The 19,635-nt window shown below is 38.4% G+C and overlaps 1 protein-coding gene across 4 annotated transcripts in view; it reads right to left on the bottom strand.

Moving 5' to 3' along the window:
* Positions 1-19,635, bottom strand: part of AFF2 (ALF transcription elongation factor 2) — a 389,617-nt gene that overhangs the window by 85,558 nt on the left and 284,424 nt on the right. For all 4 annotated transcript variants that reach the window (XM_074200828.1, XM_074200829.1, XM_074200830.1 and 1 more), the window contains 2 exons: positions 18,966-19,017; positions 678-715 (listed from right to left, as the gene is read on the bottom strand). In XM_074200828.1, the coding sequence (XP_074056929.1) occupies positions 678-715; positions 18,966-19,017 (90 nt within the window). The remainder of the gene's footprint in view (positions 1-677; positions 716-18,965; positions 19,018-19,635) is intronic.

The following is a 19,635-nucleotide window of genomic DNA, read 5'->3' as shown; positions in this document are numbered from 1 at the left end:
ACCACCTCTTTAACTGAAAAAATATCTTCCTTCTGGAGATATAGACCAGATGTTAGAAGGTACTGTAATGAAAGGAGTGGTGTGCCGCTTGCTTATGATTGAACAATATTCCAGAAAATATCCTGGCAATTGGCTTCAGTTAGCTCGCCTTTCAAAAATCAACAGTGTAAAAAGAAAAATCACATTTCTGAGCTTCTCAACACAGAGCAGAGAGGCCTAGGCACATAGGTAGGAGCAAAACATTCCCACGTGGCTAGAAAGAATTTGGCCCACTTGCAGCGATTTCCCTCTCTGTCAGATCTTTCTAAGGCTTGCAATTAAAAATGTAATCTTTTTAGCATGTGCAAAGCCCGCAAGGCCAAAAGTACTATTTGTCTAAAATGATTATAATATTATTTGGCAGCTATTCATAGAATGCACATATTAATTTATGTAAACTGGGCACAAGTTAGGCCATTGGCTCATCGGGGATATGGGGAAAACCAAAGCAGGCCCCTGCTGATTAAGAGAATTTTTTATGGCCACAATTCAGGCTTAAATCAAAACTCCAGTGCCTGGCTTCATCCATACACCCTTTTCCCCACCCCCCCATCCCTTTCTTTACAACACTAAATTAGTTTTTTTGCATGGAGATCATTAAAGTGAAATATCCAACTGATATATAAAAAGGAACTTACTTTGAAGGAATTTCCATGGGTTTTGCCTTTTCAATGTCCTGTGAATGAAAGAAAAAATGCAATTAAGCCACATTAATAGGCATAATCTTCCAACTGATTACCAAAACAATCTATAGTATTATAATGCTTCACAGCACCATACTACGCAAACCAAAGTAGGCTGCCTCAGGAAACAAGAGCTGGAGACAAAAACCAAATTCATCTCTTCCAGGGAATACTGTCACCTGGGTCAGGTCTGTTTCCAGATGCTGATGTGACAGCACATGCCTTGCATCTTGGATTCAGCAGGAATCCCCAAGTGCAGGCTGGGAAGTACTACTTGAAGCGATCATCTTTGTCACATCTTTCTTCATTCGACCATCTATGAATGTGAATTTTTTTAAATGGGGGGAAAGAGACTGCAACACAGAATCCTCAGTGCATTTTGAGGATGTTGACATGAAACCACTCATTTGAACATCATCATCGACAACTCCTGTGACCACCAGCCACCATAGCACTCTCACAGCCATAGGTCTGATGGGCATTTGTTTCCAAATTGTTTTTTGTTAGCCAATACCACAAAAGGGCCAAGGATGACCAAAAGCTCAGATCAATTTATACTTGTGAAGCCTTTGAGAAAACACAGCTCGAATCATCTAAATGAGTCAATCTCTGGGCCTTTTGGCCTGCACCAGCTTGGACATGGAGCCTGGGTTCCAGTTTATTGCTGAATCCATTGATCTGTGTACAGTCCATTTATCATTCATGAAAAGAGCTAGTGATCTTCACAGTATATTAGAAGAAACAACTCAGATCATCTGTCAACGGCCCTCTTATTTCTGTTTCCCTCTCCACAGGGATTTCATCTCCTTCGATTCTTCTTGAATTAAAATGTTGCTAAGCAACACAGCTGGGGGCACGGATGGTAGAATGGTTACAGTCTACCAAAGTGTTTAAACACCTGGAGGTTTTTAGGGATGAATTCCCCTCCCCCCATTTCTATAGCATCATTATGGCATCAGAAACAAACTCAGATTTCTAGAATGCATTTAAGCTAAATAAATGGTATTAATAGAAAGAGGGTTGAAAAAACAAGGATAATATAAAGCTATGCCTTTTTTACAATGTCCAGGTATTGGTAATAGTCTCATAAAGACTTTTCAGGAGGAGCAGGAAGAAGAGAAAAGCAGCGAAGGGTCAGAAACATGGAGGAGAAAACAGTAAATTTGTTACAGGATTGCATGGTATATACTAGGACTTAGAATAAGGAATCATATTTAAGCATTCTTGTTCCATAACTTCAAGCTTCTGAACCTAATTTCAATCCATCACATTTGGATTTTTGGAATCCCACTGCTCCTTGTTTGATGAAATTTAGATTCTTCTGCTGAAGAAATTCTTGAATAGGGCTGGGTAGTCAAGAATTATATGTCCATTATTTGCCTGAGTCTGAAATTGGCAATTGCTAAAATGACAAGAAGGCAAGTGGAAGATATAATAGGTTCAAATAAAGAAACAGGCAATCTCTTGCTGGCTCTTATAACACCTGAAATTGAGTGACATAATCATAGTGGAGAGGGAATCACTAATTCAGATTGTTTATCAAAGTCTATGTTTCTGCTAAGACAGTTGGATCTTTCCAGGTCTGCCAAATGAGGTTAACAAAGGAAAAGCTGGATGCTGGGCAAAATATCCATCCGACTCTTCCTGATCTAAGCTTTTCTACACATCCACAGGCCTCCTTCTCCCACCTGCTGATCCTGGCTAGAGGGAACTGGCTTGGAGTAGCAGGCCAAAGAAAGATAATTCTGCAAACCCTGAGAACAAAACTCTCTCGCTCCTCAAAACTGTGAAAGCTAGCTGGGTTTTCCTCATTTTTTCTTAGAACAATTCAGGTTACTAAAAGTAATTTGGCACCAGGTTCAAGTGCATGTGTTCAATTTCTTTCAGAACGGAGAGACTGCCTCCTTGTGAGCTTGCCCAATGACAGAAAGGGGGTTAGAGAAAGAAATCAAAGGGGAGACAGTGAAGAACTGGAGCTTTGATTAAGAAACATATCATTTGAAAATGCTATCTGTGCATCAAGCCAGCCAATTTGAGCTAATTATTTCCCTATGATCAGGAGGAATACAATTGTGTTTTAGGCAGGTTGCTTTGAAATGCAGTCTTTTATAAAACCATTATAGGAAAATACTTCCTTCAAATGACTTTTTTTCCCTGGGTTGCTATTGACTCAGATTGTCTCGATCGAGTCATTCCCTTTGCTTTAGTAATTAACTTTTCATCAGTTTGAAATTCACAGCTCTAGTCGGAGGTGTTCTTAGCCATCCTTCTCAAATCTCTTTTCTACCCATCCCTTTTATCCTCATGAAAGAGGACTGTACTGAGTCCATCCAATATGCAGTTAGCTTCTACCCCTCATTTAAAAAAATAGATTTTGGATATCTTTTGTTTTCACATTGCTTAGATGGCTCACTATATTCTTCCCTCTTATAACAAAGAATTTTTTTTAAAGAGGGAAAAATTTCTGTAAACCCATTCAACACACTGAAATACTTGGGCGGGGGGGGGGGCATGCCAAACTCACTGTTATCTCACAAGATTCAGTTTTGACTGTTTCGTTATTCTCCTGGATCTGTTTACTTCTGTTTTCATTAGTTCATGTTTAAGTCTTTCCATGCTTCTCTAGATTCAGCATGGTTTTTGTTTGTAATAGTGTCCTCATATTGCATTACATACCCATATCAGTTTGGCCGTTCCCTAATCGATGGATATCTGCTTAGCTTCAAGTTACTTGTTATCGACAAGACCTTGAAATCAGGAAGATAGGAGTTTGAATCCAGCCTCTGACACTTGCTAGCTGTGTGACCTTGGGTAAGTTACTTAACCCTGGTGGCCTCGCATCCAGGGACATCCCCAGTTGTCCTGATTCATATCTGACCACTGGACCCAGATATTCGAGAGGCTAGTGACTTAGCGCAGAACCCCACCCCCACCCCCAAATCCAATTCATTCAGTTGTTAATAATTTGCACTTATTTGGAGATGTCTCATATTTTTGAAGAGAGTTAAGGGATTGCTGAGATGTAAAAGAAAATATTGTTTTTATAATTAGGATATTTTGTACAATTTTTGTGTTTCCTTAAATGGTCAAAACTTTTCTGATGAAAAATAAAGATGAGGCAATTCACCTTCTGAAATGGCAGGTGTTCAGCAGACAATTGCACATGACAGATACATGTGCTAGGATGGGAGATAGCTTGCAACTAGGTGATAGAGCATCCTGTCATTCCATGTATAGTAAAAGGGGCCATTTTGGGAATGCAGCTAATTGTGAGTTTAAAAACATGTGTTGCAGTAATTTAAACAGATTGGAAAATGTAGGTGAGATCATCATGCCACTTGAATTTTCACTTCTGGGTTTTTCTATCCTCCTTACAGATAATAAGGGTGACTTTTCTATGAGGGCAGTGATTGTCTTATCTACTGTTGGAAAGTCCTAATCACCCCAATTTACTAAATAATTCTCCCGAATTTCATGCTGTTCCCTGAAAATCATATTTCAACTGCAAGACAGGGGTGAAGCAAGAGGATAAGTGTGCATTTGAGAAGAAAGTGAAATGGAGAAGCTATAAATTGCTTCCCTTAAGGGTTTGAGCATGTATGGATTTATTATCAAATAATATACAAGATTATGAAACATTCCAACATCCCGTAGATTCCCAAAATGATGTCAAATTTAAAATGAACATGACTTCAAAAGGGAATGTAAGCCATCTCTCCGTCATGCTCTGCACCTTGTTGCCTTGTCTCTGACATTGGCACATTTCCTCTTGTTTTATAGCTGGATAAGAGTGTCGGGTCTGGAGTTAGGAAGACCTGAGTTCAAATTCTGACCCACACTAGGTGCCTCCCACTATTCATTTTTTAAAATTTTTTTCCACTACTCATTTTAGAAGGGAGTGAATTCCAAAACTCAAGTGTACTTCCTGTCACATGTCTGCCTTAGGAAATCCTCCTCTTTCCTTCAAACCCAGCTCAGGAGCTACCTCTTCCCATGATATCTTCACTAGTATTCTCAACTGAAAGTGATCCCTGTTTCCTCATATTTTCCCATGGGATTTTTGTCAGGAAATATTTTGGCTCTCATCAAATACTTATTTGTACATTTGGCTTTATCCCCCTCATTTAGAGATTTGTAGTCCTCATAAACAAGGACAAAGCTTGAGTAGCTAGAAGCAATGACAGTGCCTTATACATCTAAATATTTATTAGATATGCATTGAACTCTGTAGAATTGACCAATTTTCAGGTCTTTCTTATTACCAAGGGCAGAAATTAGTGATCACTGGGACTGATGACTTCTCATGAGTTCATCGTAAATGTCAGGGACACAATTCCCAGCCACTGAGATGATCCATATCAGCACGATACATCTATGGACAATCTATTACTGACATAGGCAAGGGATCATTCAATCCACAAATCTACTCTGTGCCAGCCTTACATGAAGCATGAAAAAACAAAGGCAAAATTAAATGACCCTTGCTCCCAAGGAGCTCACATTTTACCATGGGAGATTTTGATGATACCTATAAAGTAGCGAGAAGTGGCTAGCTTCTTAGAGGAGAAGGAATGAGCATGTTGGAAAAGGACCCGGGAAATGCCTCCTGGAGAAGCAATGTTTGAGTTGAATCCTGAAGGAAAGAAGGGATTCCAAGAGGGAGAGGACAGAGAGCTTTCAATGGCCAGTGCAAAGACATGGAGATGGGAGCTAGAATGGCACATAGGGAAGAATAAGAACAGTTCTGAACTACACTGTAGATTGTATGAAAGGGAGTAATGCAAAGTTTGTGAGGGGCTTAAAAAATTCCAAACAGATGAATTTCTCTTTCATCATAGAGATAATAAGAGCCACTGAAATCACTATTGACAAGGTCAGACATATGCTTTAGCGATAGTACTTTAGCAGTTATGTGGAGGATGCATAGGTGAAGGGAAAAGAGATAGTGTCACTATAAGCAACAAAATTTGATAACCAATTATATATTGGGGGTGGGAGTGGTGAAAGAAGGTGAAAAAGTCAAGGATGGCTCCCAGATTCCAAACTATAGTGATGGGAAGGAGAGTAGTATCCTTGAAGAAAGCTGGAAGTTTAGAAAAGGAGAGAATTGGTGGTGTGGATGAGTTCTGCTTTGAGATGTCTATTGTATCTAGTTGGAAATGCCCAATAAACATTTTTGGATATTGGCCTAAAAGCTCAGTGAAAAGTGTGGAGCCAGTTATATAGATTCGGGTAATATTTACATAGAAATGATAATTGAACTGATCCAAAATGATGAGATCTTCAATTGAGAGTATAGAGAACAAAAGGAAGGCAGCCCAGAACAGAATCTAATAAAAATAAGGAATATAAGACCATGAACAGATCACTCCAGTATTAGACTTGGGTTTAATCACCCAATTCCTAAGTCTTTTTTTTTAGATTTTTTTCAAGACAATGGGGTTAAGTGGCTTGCCCAAGGCCACAAGGCTAGGTAATTATTAAGTGTCTGAGGTCACATTTGAACCCAGGTACTCCTGACTGCAAGGCAGGTGCTCTATTCACTGCACCACCTAGCTGCCCCTAATCTAAAAGTCTTAAGCCATACTTTTACATCCTCTCCTTAGGATAACATTCTACCTGAAATCTAGCTGAAAAACTTAATAGAAAATTCAGCTCTGACAATTTCCCTATTGGTCCTTCTCTTTTCTGAGTCAAAGAAGGAAATGAAGGTAGATTGGCAGGTCCCTCTAATGACAAATCCCAGATTTTCTACTTGTTACCTATGTGTTTATTTCCCTTTCTGAGCTTCAGCATCTTCCTCTGTCAAGTGAGGAAGCTAGGAAAGATTATCTCTACTGTCTTTCTCTGACTGAAATCCTATGATCGTGATGGGTACAGTCGGAAACAGAGAATAGGGCTTGAGTCACACTTCATTACACTAACCATAAAACCGCCCAGCCTTTACAGACAAAACCAATGACAGCAGCAACCACATCCCCAGTCCAATGAATTTCATCAATAGCATGTACACAAAATTCTTTTAGGGAATTTTAGAAGGAATAACTCATGAATCAAAGCACCTGAAAACTTAATATAGAGCTATGGGAATTTTATAAAGTTAATTTTTCATGTGGTCAAATCTTACCCAAGAATTTCCTTCTTTCTTAAATGTGATAATACATCAGATAGATGAAGTCTATTAAGTTTCAAGAACGGTTTCGAATCTTAAGAATTAACCCCTATTTATAACCAGATTTAAAAAATTACCCATCTATCCCCTTCTGTGAGATTTCATACAAAATAATACAAAACCAATTCTTTCATTTGCTAAATTACAAAAAGGTTCACAGGAGTTAGCTATGTTTTCTTTGTGGTAAGATTATAAAGGTGAGTGGTGAGATGGCCTGGAGATATTCTAAACCCTGGACTCATTTCACAAGTCAGTTTGTTTGGGTATTGCTTTTTTTTCCTCTAGCGATAATATTACTCCTGTCAGTCAGACATGAAATGTGATTTTTATTATCACTGTTCTATATACATCCCTTACATCTTCTCTCTATCAATCTTTGCCATCATGCTAACTTGCTTTATCTTATTAGACAAATGCACCACGTTCTGCAGTGGCCAAAGCCCTCTAACAGCTACCTCACAGGAGCGTCCTTGCCTAGGCCATGTCTTTATGACAGTCCATACTGACCAACTGGATACAACAGTCAAGGGTTAGGTACTGAGATGCTTCCAAGTAACTCAAATTGTTCTTTTTCCATTTGCCTGTGCACAGAGACACAATTGTGCTACAACCCAGCAAGCTACATTGGTCGGCCGTTTCAAGAGAAAAATCTGAAATGAACTAATTCAATACTAAATGACCTTATCAGTGATGGATTTGAATGTACTGTAATAAATAACTAGAGAATGGGTTAACTCACTTAGGCAGATTCTACCAGGCTATCTACATGAAGCCAGAGCAGACAAATGCAGTCCTGCAAACATTAGATGACTGACTGTTTTGTTTCCTCTTACACAGAGATATTAACTGATTTGGTAGGACAACCATAATTTACAGAAAGATTTCAACTGACATATTCAGTTTCTTCCTTGCCTACAAAGAAGTCAGTTCTAAACCTTGAGTCTGGATGAAGCGAAGATGTGGTCTACTTCCATTTATGAAGTCACTGGCAAAGGAAGGTTGCTTTCCAACCTGTGAGGTGGTAGGTTAGGGATCCAAATGAATTCTCCATCCATGACCCAACGGCCACTTGGAATCATGAGGCCAGGACCATTCTCTTAGTTTGTAGTAACACTGATTGGTAACTCAGGAGTCTAGGGGGGAGGGCTAGGACTGTATTGATGCAGCCTTCTACCAACTTCCCACTCCTTCTGGAACCTTACCTTCTTTCCCAATGAGGGAACAGGGCTCACTGTCATCTTTAGGCTATCAGAAATCTTAAAAAATTGTGTGTGGATGTAAACATAGATAATTTGGATTTTCGAACTTGTTCTTCGTTTTCATGTGCAGAGGTGAGAGAGGAGAGATGTCAGTAGGAATTTTTTAAGCAGTAAGTCCAAAGCTAACATGCTAATGGTACTCTTAAGGGCTTATATTTCATTAAGCACTATTTTCTCTAAATCTGCCATTCTGCTGGAAATAAATACCTTGAGAAATATCCATTTGTCAACTGACCATATTCCTTAAGCCTAGAGTTTCTGCTTATAAATCATTGAAAAATAAATTAACTGCCTTTGGTTAAGAAGCCTCTTTCAGGGGCAGCTAGGTCACCCAGTAGATAGAGCACTGGCCTTGGAATCAGGAGGACCCGAGTTCAAGTCTCACTTCAGGCAATTAATAATTGCCTAGCTGTGTGACCTTGGGCAAATCACTTAACCCTATTGCCTTAAATTAAATACATTTTTTTAAAAAGCCTCTTTCAGTCACAAATTCTCTGCTGCCACTAATAATCATAAGTGGAGCAGATATAAGCAGAGCAGGCAAAGTTTTATTAGTATTTACTTCGGACATTTCTGCCCTCCATCAAAAATCTGGCATTCAAACATTGTGTATACCAATCACTGAAGAAAAGAAAACTCTTTGGATTCATGGGTTCAAATTATAGGATTTAAATTATTTGTGCTCCAGTTCCCTCTTCCCTGGTTCCAACTTAGCTCAGGCCCTGGTCCTACTTACTACTTGCTCACAAAACTTAAAGAAAACTGGAGGTAAGTAGAGTCAAAGTTAGCATAGTTGAGGGGGGGAAAGAAGTTTCTGGTCAGTTGAATTAGAAGAACTGAAAGCCTTGAGCTGGTGAGAGCCCATGGTCCCAAGCTTCCCTTAGCTTCCAGGAAGGGGACTGACAAGGTAGATTCTATGAGGTCATCTTTTCTGCCTCAGACCAATGTTCACGTAATCAAGATTCAGGCCTGACCAATTTACTTCTCTTAGCTCCACTTGGAAGTTTTTCTAATGAATTTAAATATTTTCTTTTGCTCACAATATTTAAATAGACATGAGAGTTTAACAATGAGTTTTATTTGGTTTTCTTTTCAGAAATTGTTCAAAAGGAGAGGGCATAAGTCCTTGTTTTTTGCCTTTCATAGTAGACTGGGAACATATAAGGGGTAGGCTATATTAGACTTGGGCTTTATCCCAAATCCTAATTCCCAGGTCTTAAACTCAAACTGCAAATTGCTAAAAAAAAAAAAAAAAAAGCTCACTTATGCCAATGTAGAAACATCAGTCTCTTGAGTTTTCTGTTAAACAATGGCCCAGATTGAACAATTTTATTCTGTACATGCTCCTATTTGTTTTTATCAAGACATAAGGGCTTACTTAAACAGAGATGAAAACACATTACAACATTGGATGAACTTCGCTCTCTGTTATGAAATACAGTCTTAAAATTTAAATGTGCTTGAGCAATACAGTCTTATTTATTGAAAATCATTAATGATCTATATTCATTTACTTATTTTTTTCAACTATTATTTTATATAAAATTTTGAGTTCCAAATTTTTTCTCCCTCCCTCCCATTCCCTCTTCCTTAAGATGGCAAGCAATCTGATATAAGTTATAGATGTGTAATCATGCAAACATATTTCTACAATAATAATGATCTCTATTTAAGGGAGACCATCTAAAACAGTGTTTTCCAAAGTAATTTTGACTTGAAATATAATGACATAAAGAAAAGTCCAAGGGGATCTTTGAATATGTTTGCAGTCCTGGGGATGGGGCTACTAGTAGCCTAGAACATGCTTTATGTATAGGTTAAAGAGCTATTTTTTTGCATTGCAATGCTCTTTGCTACATGTAAATAGCATCGATTTCCTTTTAATTGGGTTCTTATTAGGCCCTTTAGATTAAAGCAAAGCTGTACCTCACTCCCATCTAGGGGGTTACAAAAATGACAACAATAACAAAAAAGAGCCACCACTAAGTTAAACAGGCATGAATTCATTTCTGTAATTAAAGTTTATGGTGAAAATGAATTTGTCCAATGGCTAACTGCCATTCTAGGAACATGAGTCAACTGATAGTTTTTAGCTATGCCACCTTGAGCAGTGTGGCATGGTGATGCATCTGTGTGTATTCATAGATAGTCTATTATATGCCTATCCTAAGTCAAAACATTTGTACTAAAAATAGCAGATCTAATTACAATGGAAAAATTCAGCATGCAGGTTTCTAAACAGTGAAATAGTTGCCTGGAGCATATTAAAAATCACATCATACAAGCCCTAAGCATTTTCTTATTAATCTAGTCTCCATGTTAATAAAGCAGAATGGCCTAGCCAATCTGGGGAATATAAAGGCCAAAGTTATTCTATTAACCTTATATATTATCCTATTCACTTTCCAGTCATTAATGAATAAATTAAAATTTCCACTCTTATTATCTAATTGCTGGATAATTTCAAAATTACAATACAAGAGTTTTCTTCAGTCAGTTATCAACTGTCCTCATTCTGTGGAGGATTTCAATGTGTGCCAATGACAGAGAAAATTGTCTTCAGTCAAGTTACTACCCAAATTAGTTATTTGGTAATGAGTTTCATCCGAAACCATGTGATTTTTCTATAGCTTTGAGAAGATGAGCTTTCTTATCGCATCCACTAGTGATGCTATTCACAGAGTTGGTCCAATAACAAAGTCAATGGACATTTCAGGAAACCTTGGGTTCCTTGTGTACAGTAAGAGGAGGGATAAATGTGGCTACAAACCAGGAACAATTATAGTTGAGAAGCTATTATGTTGGTAAAAATGAATGAATTCAGTTAGAGTAGATTAATTTCCTAACAATGGCTGGGACGATGGGTGAATGGGCTTGCATCTTGTTTTTTTTTTTTGTTACACTACAGAGTTAAGCTGTTAAGTTATCATTTTAGAACCACCAGAGGTAACCAAAACACACAACTTATTTTGTATTCATTACAACTGATCCTAGCTCTTAGCATCCTCTCTAGCTTTGAGATAATCCATCCAGATTGCCCAAGTAGAAGGTTGTCTCTCCTGCTATTTCATTTACTTGGACCCTTTTGGGGGTTCTTCATCCTCGCAGTGCACTCAGGCCAACTTCTGGTCATTCAGAAGCTTCTACCATAATGCCCCCATCAGCCCTGTCCCCTCCTTTTCCAGTGCCAACCCATCCCATAAATCTTTTCTTTTTCCTCCCTACCACCTTTCCTTCATTTGCAAACTTAAAACATGGACACATGTTTTGAAAGGCACAGGTGGAAGAATCACCCAAGGCTTCTACAATTTTGCTGTTGCTGCTGCTCCTCAAGAATTCATTTTACATGGAATTATTTGTCGTTAATCTAGGCCTCAAAAGGAGACTAGGATTAAATAGAGCATCCATACCAAAACCCTGGATTAAAATTAAACTGAATTGTATGTGTGAAGAGAAAGTTAGGAAATAAAGGGAGAGAACACAAAAGACAAAGATTTTAAGACATTTTCCCTTTTAAAGTACAATGTCAATGCTAATGACATTGATCATGTTCCCAAAGTTTCCAAAGATAAAATTATCACCAGAAAAGTGATCATCTGGGAGAGGAAGAAACTCCTCTTTTAGTAGAAGAAAGGAAATCTGGTTAAAGAAAATATGATAACTCAAAAATCAACTCTAGGCACAACTTAGTAGGAGGTATTGTGCTCAGAGCTCATCTGAATCTTACAGTTTGGCTTGTGAAGCATAGAACTCATTACACCTTTGGCTGATCCTGGTCACCGTGAAACACACCAAGCCATGATCCACCTTTCTGAAACATCTAATGAGGCTATGATAAAGACATGGAAGGCTCCAGCTAATTCTCAAAGTCCTCAAAAGACATCCTGAACAGTGCCTCCTGCTTCTGTGGTCCACGTGTCTACAAGTCCACCTGCCAATCTGGACCTGTTGGGTCCTGAGTGTCCTACCCATGGAGTTAGCAATGACTTACTGCACCATTACATCTCACCCCTTTGTCCTGCATAAATCAAACCTAATGAGCTTAGTTAAATATTCTGTAGATGTTTACCTGGTTTTTCAACTAGACCACAGAGTGTTCTTGAGCCTGGCCCCCATGTGTTCAAAAGGTCTTTGAAATAGGTGAGACTCTAGATGGCTTAAAACTTTAAAGACAGCCATCTTAATAAACCTGTCAATACAATTTCTTTGTTAAAAAAAAACCCATTTGTGACTGATTAGGCTTCTTCTACTGAAAGAGAAGCACCAGGTCTATCTCTTTAGATCTTTTATTGACCTGCAAGCTAAGCATCAATAACTGTTCCTCAGCTGCAAAGGAAAATTGATTCCAGGTTTAACCCCTCATTTTCAGAGTTCCTATAATACCAGATAACTAGAAAGCACAAACAACAAGACCAAAAACCAGGAAAGGGGTCAGCAGCATAAGCCCCAGACAGCTCCAACTCAAAATGAAACTCATTATCTTTCCCCTCAAATCCTCCCCATTTCATAACTTCCTCGGTACTGTCAAGGTATCATTGGTTTCCCAGACACTCAAACTCCCACCCTCTGTGCCATGCTTGCCTCCTTACTCTCTCTCTCTCTCACTTTTCATATCCAGTTGGTTGCCAAGGCCTATTGTTTCTGTCTTCACAGATGTCATACACCTCCTTCTCTCCTCTGATGCTGCTGCTGTCTCTGTCCTGTTGTATTCCTTCGTTATCTCACACCTGGATTATTGAAAATAGCCTTTTGGTTCATCACCCTTGTCTCACAGAGTCTCTCCCCACTGTGGTCCATCCTCCACTCAGCTCTCAAAATGACTTTCTAATTTGCAGGTCCATCCAAGTTACTCCTCTCTTCTCAATATACACGCCACTGATTCCCTATCACTTTCAGTATCAACTACAAAACTCTCTATTCAGCATTCAAAGCCCTGTACAAACTATCCCCTTCCTATTCTTCTGTTTCTTCTTGCAAGGCAATGGGGTTCAGTGACATGCCCAAGGTCACACAGCTAGGGAATAATTAAGTGCCTGAGGTCACATTTGAATTCAGGTCCTTCTGACTCTAGGGCCGGTGCTCTATCCACTGTGCCACCTAGCTGCCCCCCAACTCCTTGACTTTTTACTGCCTATCTCCCATGCTGGGGATGTCCTTTTCCATCTTTATTTTATTTCTCATCTTGCTTCACGTCTCAGCTCAGATTTCACCTTCATTCTTCCCTCCCCATATCCTCTATATATCTTGTGCCTAACAGATAGTAAGCATGTAAAATGCTTGTTGGCTGCACTCAATCATCATGATGCTACAGAGATGGCAGAAAATCAGTGATGATCATAAATTTGGATCAGAAAGAGACTTTAGTGATCATGGAATCCAAGCCCCATCTTTGACTGAAAAGGAAACTGAAAGTCAGCCAGGTGAAGTGACTTGCCTAAGGTCACAGAGGTAAAAGGGGTAGACGCAAGTCATCTGGCACCACATCGAACACTCCATTTGATCATGCTACTTCATTTAGCCCTTGGCTCACATGTTTACTCAAATCATGGTAGCCAACTTATACTGTCTTGAAGTGTGAAGAGTAAGGGATAAACAATGAATTGGAAATTTAACATGACTTAAACCTGATGATCATTAAGTAAGCTGAAAAGTACCATCAAAATGCTCCTTAGAAATTAGAACTGAAGAGTCACTGGAGAGGCTTCCTAAAGAACACAGAAAGCTCATCTCATCTAGCAGTCTAAATTTAGAAAGGAGGAAATGAAAGACCAGACAGAGCAGTTGATGTGTTCAGAGTCACATATTGAGTATGTGGCCAAGTATCTTGAACCCAATTCACTCTTTCTTTCTTGCCACATTTTCAATCATTTGCCAATGTCTGTAGACTCTATGTCTCCAAGTTTTCTGCATCCATGCCTTTCTCTCCACTCAAATGACTACCATCTAATTTCATCCTAATCCATTGTCTAAACAGTCACGCAAATCGATATTACTAAAGCACAGGCCTGAGCACATCACTCCCTAGTCAAGAATCTTCATCATTCCCAAATGACTCCAAGAAAAAATACAAACTCTTCGGCTTGTCATTTAAAGACCTTCATAATCTGCCTTTGTTTCACATTACCCTTTTCCCACATCATTATGGGCTGGCCAAACTGGTTTACCTGCTATATATTTTATACTCAATATTCCATCTCTCTTGTACCCATGTGTCCCCCAACCCCATCCCACACCCGTTCCTAGAACCCTTTCCTTTCTTACCATATCCTCCTGCAATCTCTAGTATCCTTCAAAACTTGGCTCATGTTACCTCCTACAGAAGGTCTTTCCTCATTTCTCTATTAGGATTTTTCCCACCCTAAAATTACTTTGCTTTTATTTTACATTTTATTTCCCTCATGTAAGCACCTCAAAGGCTGGGGCTGATTTATTTATATATGCATATCTCCAGAGCATTGCACAAAGATATAAAGGAAGTGCAGGGAATGTTCTAGAATCGTTGTTCCCAACACCTCTTACACAGTGGACACCAATCAAGTCTGCTGAATTGAACTGAAATTAAAGGAGTGCTTGGAAAAAATATTCCTGAGAAACATGAGTGATACCATTTTCCTAGGACTGGCCTGTCATTTTAGCATTTGATCACTGATCAATAGAACACAGCCATTAGTAGATTCAAGCCAATTCCTTAACACAAGCCCCCAAATGGACTTCTGTCACCTGGGACTGAAAAGACTAAAAAACTATCTGTGTATCCATAGAGGTTCTCTTCACTTTATCCCTTGGCATCACAAAATGAACTTCAAAGTTAGGGGGGAACATTTTAGTCTGGTGTCTGTATGTATCTGGCAACCCTTTGGCTCACCCAGTGAGGACAACTTTCTCTAGGATCCGACATCTTTCAATGAAGTAGTAACTGGAGCTTATATTATTAAACAGTACTTTCAACCAGGGGCCAGGATTGATGCTAAAATATTGTTTTTGAGAAAAATCTTGATCCAAAGACTGGTTTGGAAAATTGGATGCAGAACAGAAAATATGATGATGTCCCCAAACTTGTAAATGTTTGCAGAGTGAAATTTTCTTGACAAGTAATAATATGCATATGTGCCTTTAGATAGGAACTGTGAAAGGCATGAGAAAATACCATTTTCTTTTAGAGAGGTATTTTATTCTGTTTTGTTTGCAAGCCCAAGCTCCAAAGCTGAACATTTGGTATCTTTAATTTGTATATGATAATGTTCCCATCCCAGCCTCATGATCCGTTTAGATATTTGAGGGGATTTGACTTCGCATTTAAACGTATCCTAATTGCTTTGTTGATGTTTATGCAGATGACCTGCATGCCTGCTCAGCATGTTTAATATTGTTTTTGATGGGGGGAAGTGGCAAAAATGTAAAAGGCATGAGACCAAAATGCCAAATTGGAAGCTTTCACATTTAGAATCTGAATTTATCTTTCATCCATGGTCTTGAAATAGTCTCTTGGGATCTTTGGTGCATAAAGCTGTAACATTAAAAAATATTTAGAAAAGAGAATATGTTAACCAAGTTGATATTAACTTCTTGACAGTAAAAATATATTGGGAAGAGTACTGGATTTGGAGTGAGAAGGTCTGGGTTCAAATTCTGGTTGGATCACTTGGCTGGTTGTGTAAACTTAGTGAAGTCACTCAATTTTTCTGGTAGTCAAGTTTCCTCCTCTGTAAAAAGTGACATGGTAGGTATAGATTAGGCGGCAAAATCACAGTCTATGGGCTACCTTGCAACATTGCCAGTGTTGCAAACCAGATTCAAATGCAATTGGGAAATATTTAACAAAATAAATAAAAATACAACAAATGCAGATAATATTAACATGGTTTTCTAAGCAACTACACAGGTCACAGGAAATTCTTAACATAGTTTAGTGGCATTACATTGTTGGTGGAGCTGTGAACTCATCCAGTCTTTCTGGAGAGAAATTTGGAACTATGCCCAAAGGGTAGCAAAAATGTGCATACCCTTTGGACCAGCAATACCACTACTGGGTCTATACCCTGAAGAGATGATGAAAAAGTATAAAAACATCACTTGTACAAAAATATTCATAGCAACCCTGTTTGTGGTGGCAAAGAATTAGAAATTAAGCAAATGTCCTTCAATTGGTGAATGGCTTATCAAACTATGGTATATGTGTGTCATGGAACATTATTGTTCTATTAGAAACCAGGAGGGATGGGAATTTAGGGAAGCCTGGAGGGATTTGCATGAACTGATGCTGAGTGAGATGAGCAGAACCAGAAAAACACTGTACACCCAAACAGCAACATGGGGGCGATGATCAACCTTGATGGACTCGCTCATTCCATCAGGGCGACAATCAGGGACAATTTGGGGCTGTCTGCAAAATGGAGAATACCATCTGTATCCAGAGAAAGAACTGAGGAGTTTGAACAAAGACCAAGGACTATTACCTTAAATCTGGAAAAAAAAACCTGTTATCTTATTGTCTGATCTTGCTGTCTCTTATACTTTATGTTTCTTCCTTAAGCATATGATTTCTATCTCATCACATTCAATTTGGATCAACGTATACCGTGGAAACAATGTAAAAACTGACAAATTGCCTTCTGTGGGGGGTGGGGGATGGAAGTAAGATTAGGGGAAAAATTGTAAAACTCAAAATAAATAAAATCTTTAAAAAAAAAAGAGCTAGTGCTTATGTCATATCTACCAGGCACCATATTAAATACTTTATGAATATTCTCTCACTGATCCTCCCATCCTTGGGAAATAGGTGCTATTATGATCTTTATTTTATAGTTAAGGAAATGGAGGCAGACAGATATTAAGTGACTTTCCCAGGATCACACAGTTAGGAAATGACTAAGGCAAGATTTGAACTCAGGTCTTCCTGAGTTCTAGTCCTGTGCTCTCTCTACAGTGCCACCTAGCTGTGCTTGAGGAGGGCACCCAACTTTCATTATCTCCTGTAGGCAATCTGTTTCCTGCCACCATGACTTTGTATAGTTGGCCCCTCAAACTTAGAATGCCCCTCCATCTTTACCTTTCCAGGACTAAGAACGCCTTTCTTTGTCTTTCCAGTTCTGAGTGCTTTCTCCTGACTCAGATTGTAGGTGTATATATTATATTGTAAGCTACTAAAGGTAGGGATAACGTTTAGCTTTATCTTAAGAGCCACTAGCATATAGTAGGTACTCAGTAAATATGTTAGATCATCAAATAACACTAATTCCCAATTATTAAGAAACGGGCACAAAATTGATAAATGAAATTACAATTTCAAAGGTTACTGTCAACCAGGAATAGCCTTTTAATTAGATTTCAGTTTAGAAATATAACTGACTTAGAGAAATTGGAAACAGAGCACACATTAAGAGAACCAATTTAAGGTGAAGCTATGCTACTCTGTATTGAAATGGGTTCAGGAGAGCAGTAGATGGCTGCCCTAAGGATGAACTCATAGTAACTTGAAATGACAAGTTCAAATGTCAAAGGTAGGAAGGGATTTCAGGTGGTGCATGTGATAGAGTACATGTCAGAAATATCTGGGTTCAATTCCTGTACCATATTAGCAGTGTGGCTATGGGAAAGTCCATTAGTGCCCTGACAAATTCCTAAGACATTATTAAATTAGGGAGGGATCATGGATTTGTGCCAATGTGGCAATGTGCACACTGAGCGTTGTCTACATGCATGTAACCATATGTATCAGTCTAGGGGGTAAGGAGGAGAGGAAAGAAGAGATAGGGATGAGGGAAGGAGGAAAGAAAAGATAGGGATGAGGGAAGAAGGAAAAAGAGAGGAAAAGATTTATAATAGGAAAGGAAAGGCAAGTTTTGAAATTGTATGACTTGGATCATTTTTTAGCTTGTGTGCTAATGTAGCTGTTATGCTGTATTAACTCTCTTTTTTCTTCTTTTAGTTTTTGCAAGGCAGTGGGGTTAAGTGACTTGCCCAAGGTCACACAACTAGGTAATTATTAAGTGCCTGAGGTCAAATTTGAACTCAGGTCCTCCTGACTCTTGGATTGGTGCTCTATCCACTGTACTACCTAGCTACCCCTGTATTAATTCTTTTTGAATGAGAATGGAATCCTAGTTTTTACTGGCAAATTTTCTTTGCATCTTTTCCATAAAATGTGCAATACATTGAAAATTCAGCATTTGCTTACAATCTCTAAATACTTATGTAAAAATTTCAATAAAAAGTCTACTTTCATGTTTTTGTCCCAGTTGAGATTCAGATTGTGGGAAGGTCTTTGGTTCATGTGGAAAAAATGACCCATCCTTTTGCATGCCTTGCTATGCATTAAGATGTGAGTTTTCAGAAAGCAATCCAACATGAAAATTATAAGAAAATGCAAAAAACCCATCATAAAATAAAGGGTGACTGACTTTACTACTCTTCAAACAATTTTGGCTTTTGTTGAAGATCCTCCCATACTAAAAACTCTTGTCTTTAGGTAAAATTGTCAGTTCCTTCCATGTATTTCTTGGTAGTAATGGTAAATATTGATTATTATGCAGAATTTAAGAAAGGACATTACCATCAACAAATCTTCAACAAAAGATTTTTCCACTAATAATGATGACTACCCCTGCCCCATACCTTTATCTCTTTCTTCTGTAAAATGAGGGATTTGGAGAGTTCTAACATTCTATAGTTTCAAAATTGTATGATTTCTCTTCTCTTCCCTATTGAACCATTTCAATACTGCTCCTTCCCCCTGTCTAGTCTCTTCTGGCTACATTAAATTATTCAGAGAAGTTCAAATGAGAACAATGTGATAGATATCAAGCACTCTACCTGCTCGTTTTCATCCTCATCACTGCTGATTTTCAGGTCATCTTCAAGCATTCTACAAGAAACAAACAGACAAACCTTAGATTTTTTTTAAACTCCTTTTCTAAATTGATAATTAAGTCATGGACCATATCCTTGAATCATTCAATCAATAAAAAATAATCAAATCAATAGAACATAAAAGCAAATGAAGAGATTCAAGAGTATATATGTTGCTTGGTTCTTTGATCTTCAGTTTAAAGGTACACACTGCACACATTTTCTCCCTACAAAACCTGGATCTGGTAGGGAAGAATCAGATAGCTTTGAGATCTCATCAATGTGGGCATTCCTTCCAACAACTCAGATTGTGGCCCATCCATGCCTACCTACCCAGTATGTGCCATTAATGTGTCGTGAATCTTCTCTATTTTCTCTTGACAAAATAAGAACATCAGTGGAGCCTATAGGATTGAACGCTCCATTCCCTTTTTTTTCTTTACAAAAATAATATTCTATCATCTCTAGAGACAGTTTATGCTTGCTGTTCACATAATGAACTAGAATCTGTGACTGAAATTTTTGACTAATATGGCACCAAAGAAATGTAATGGGCTCACATTAGAGACCGGCCAATAGTTAAAGTACCAGATTCTCATAGCCTAGGTTTAGACATTCTAGAAGAAAGAGAAAG

This window comes from Macrotis lagotis, chromosome X, assembly GCF_037893015.1.
Source record: "Macrotis lagotis isolate mMagLag1 chromosome X, bilby.v1.9.chrom.fasta, whole genome shotgun sequence".
Taxonomy (NCBI): domain Eukaryota; kingdom Metazoa; phylum Chordata; class Mammalia; order Peramelemorphia; family Peramelidae; genus Macrotis; species Macrotis lagotis.
The sequence above is the reverse complement of the archived record's forward strand: the minus strand, read 5'-3'. Positions and strand labels throughout refer to the sequence as shown.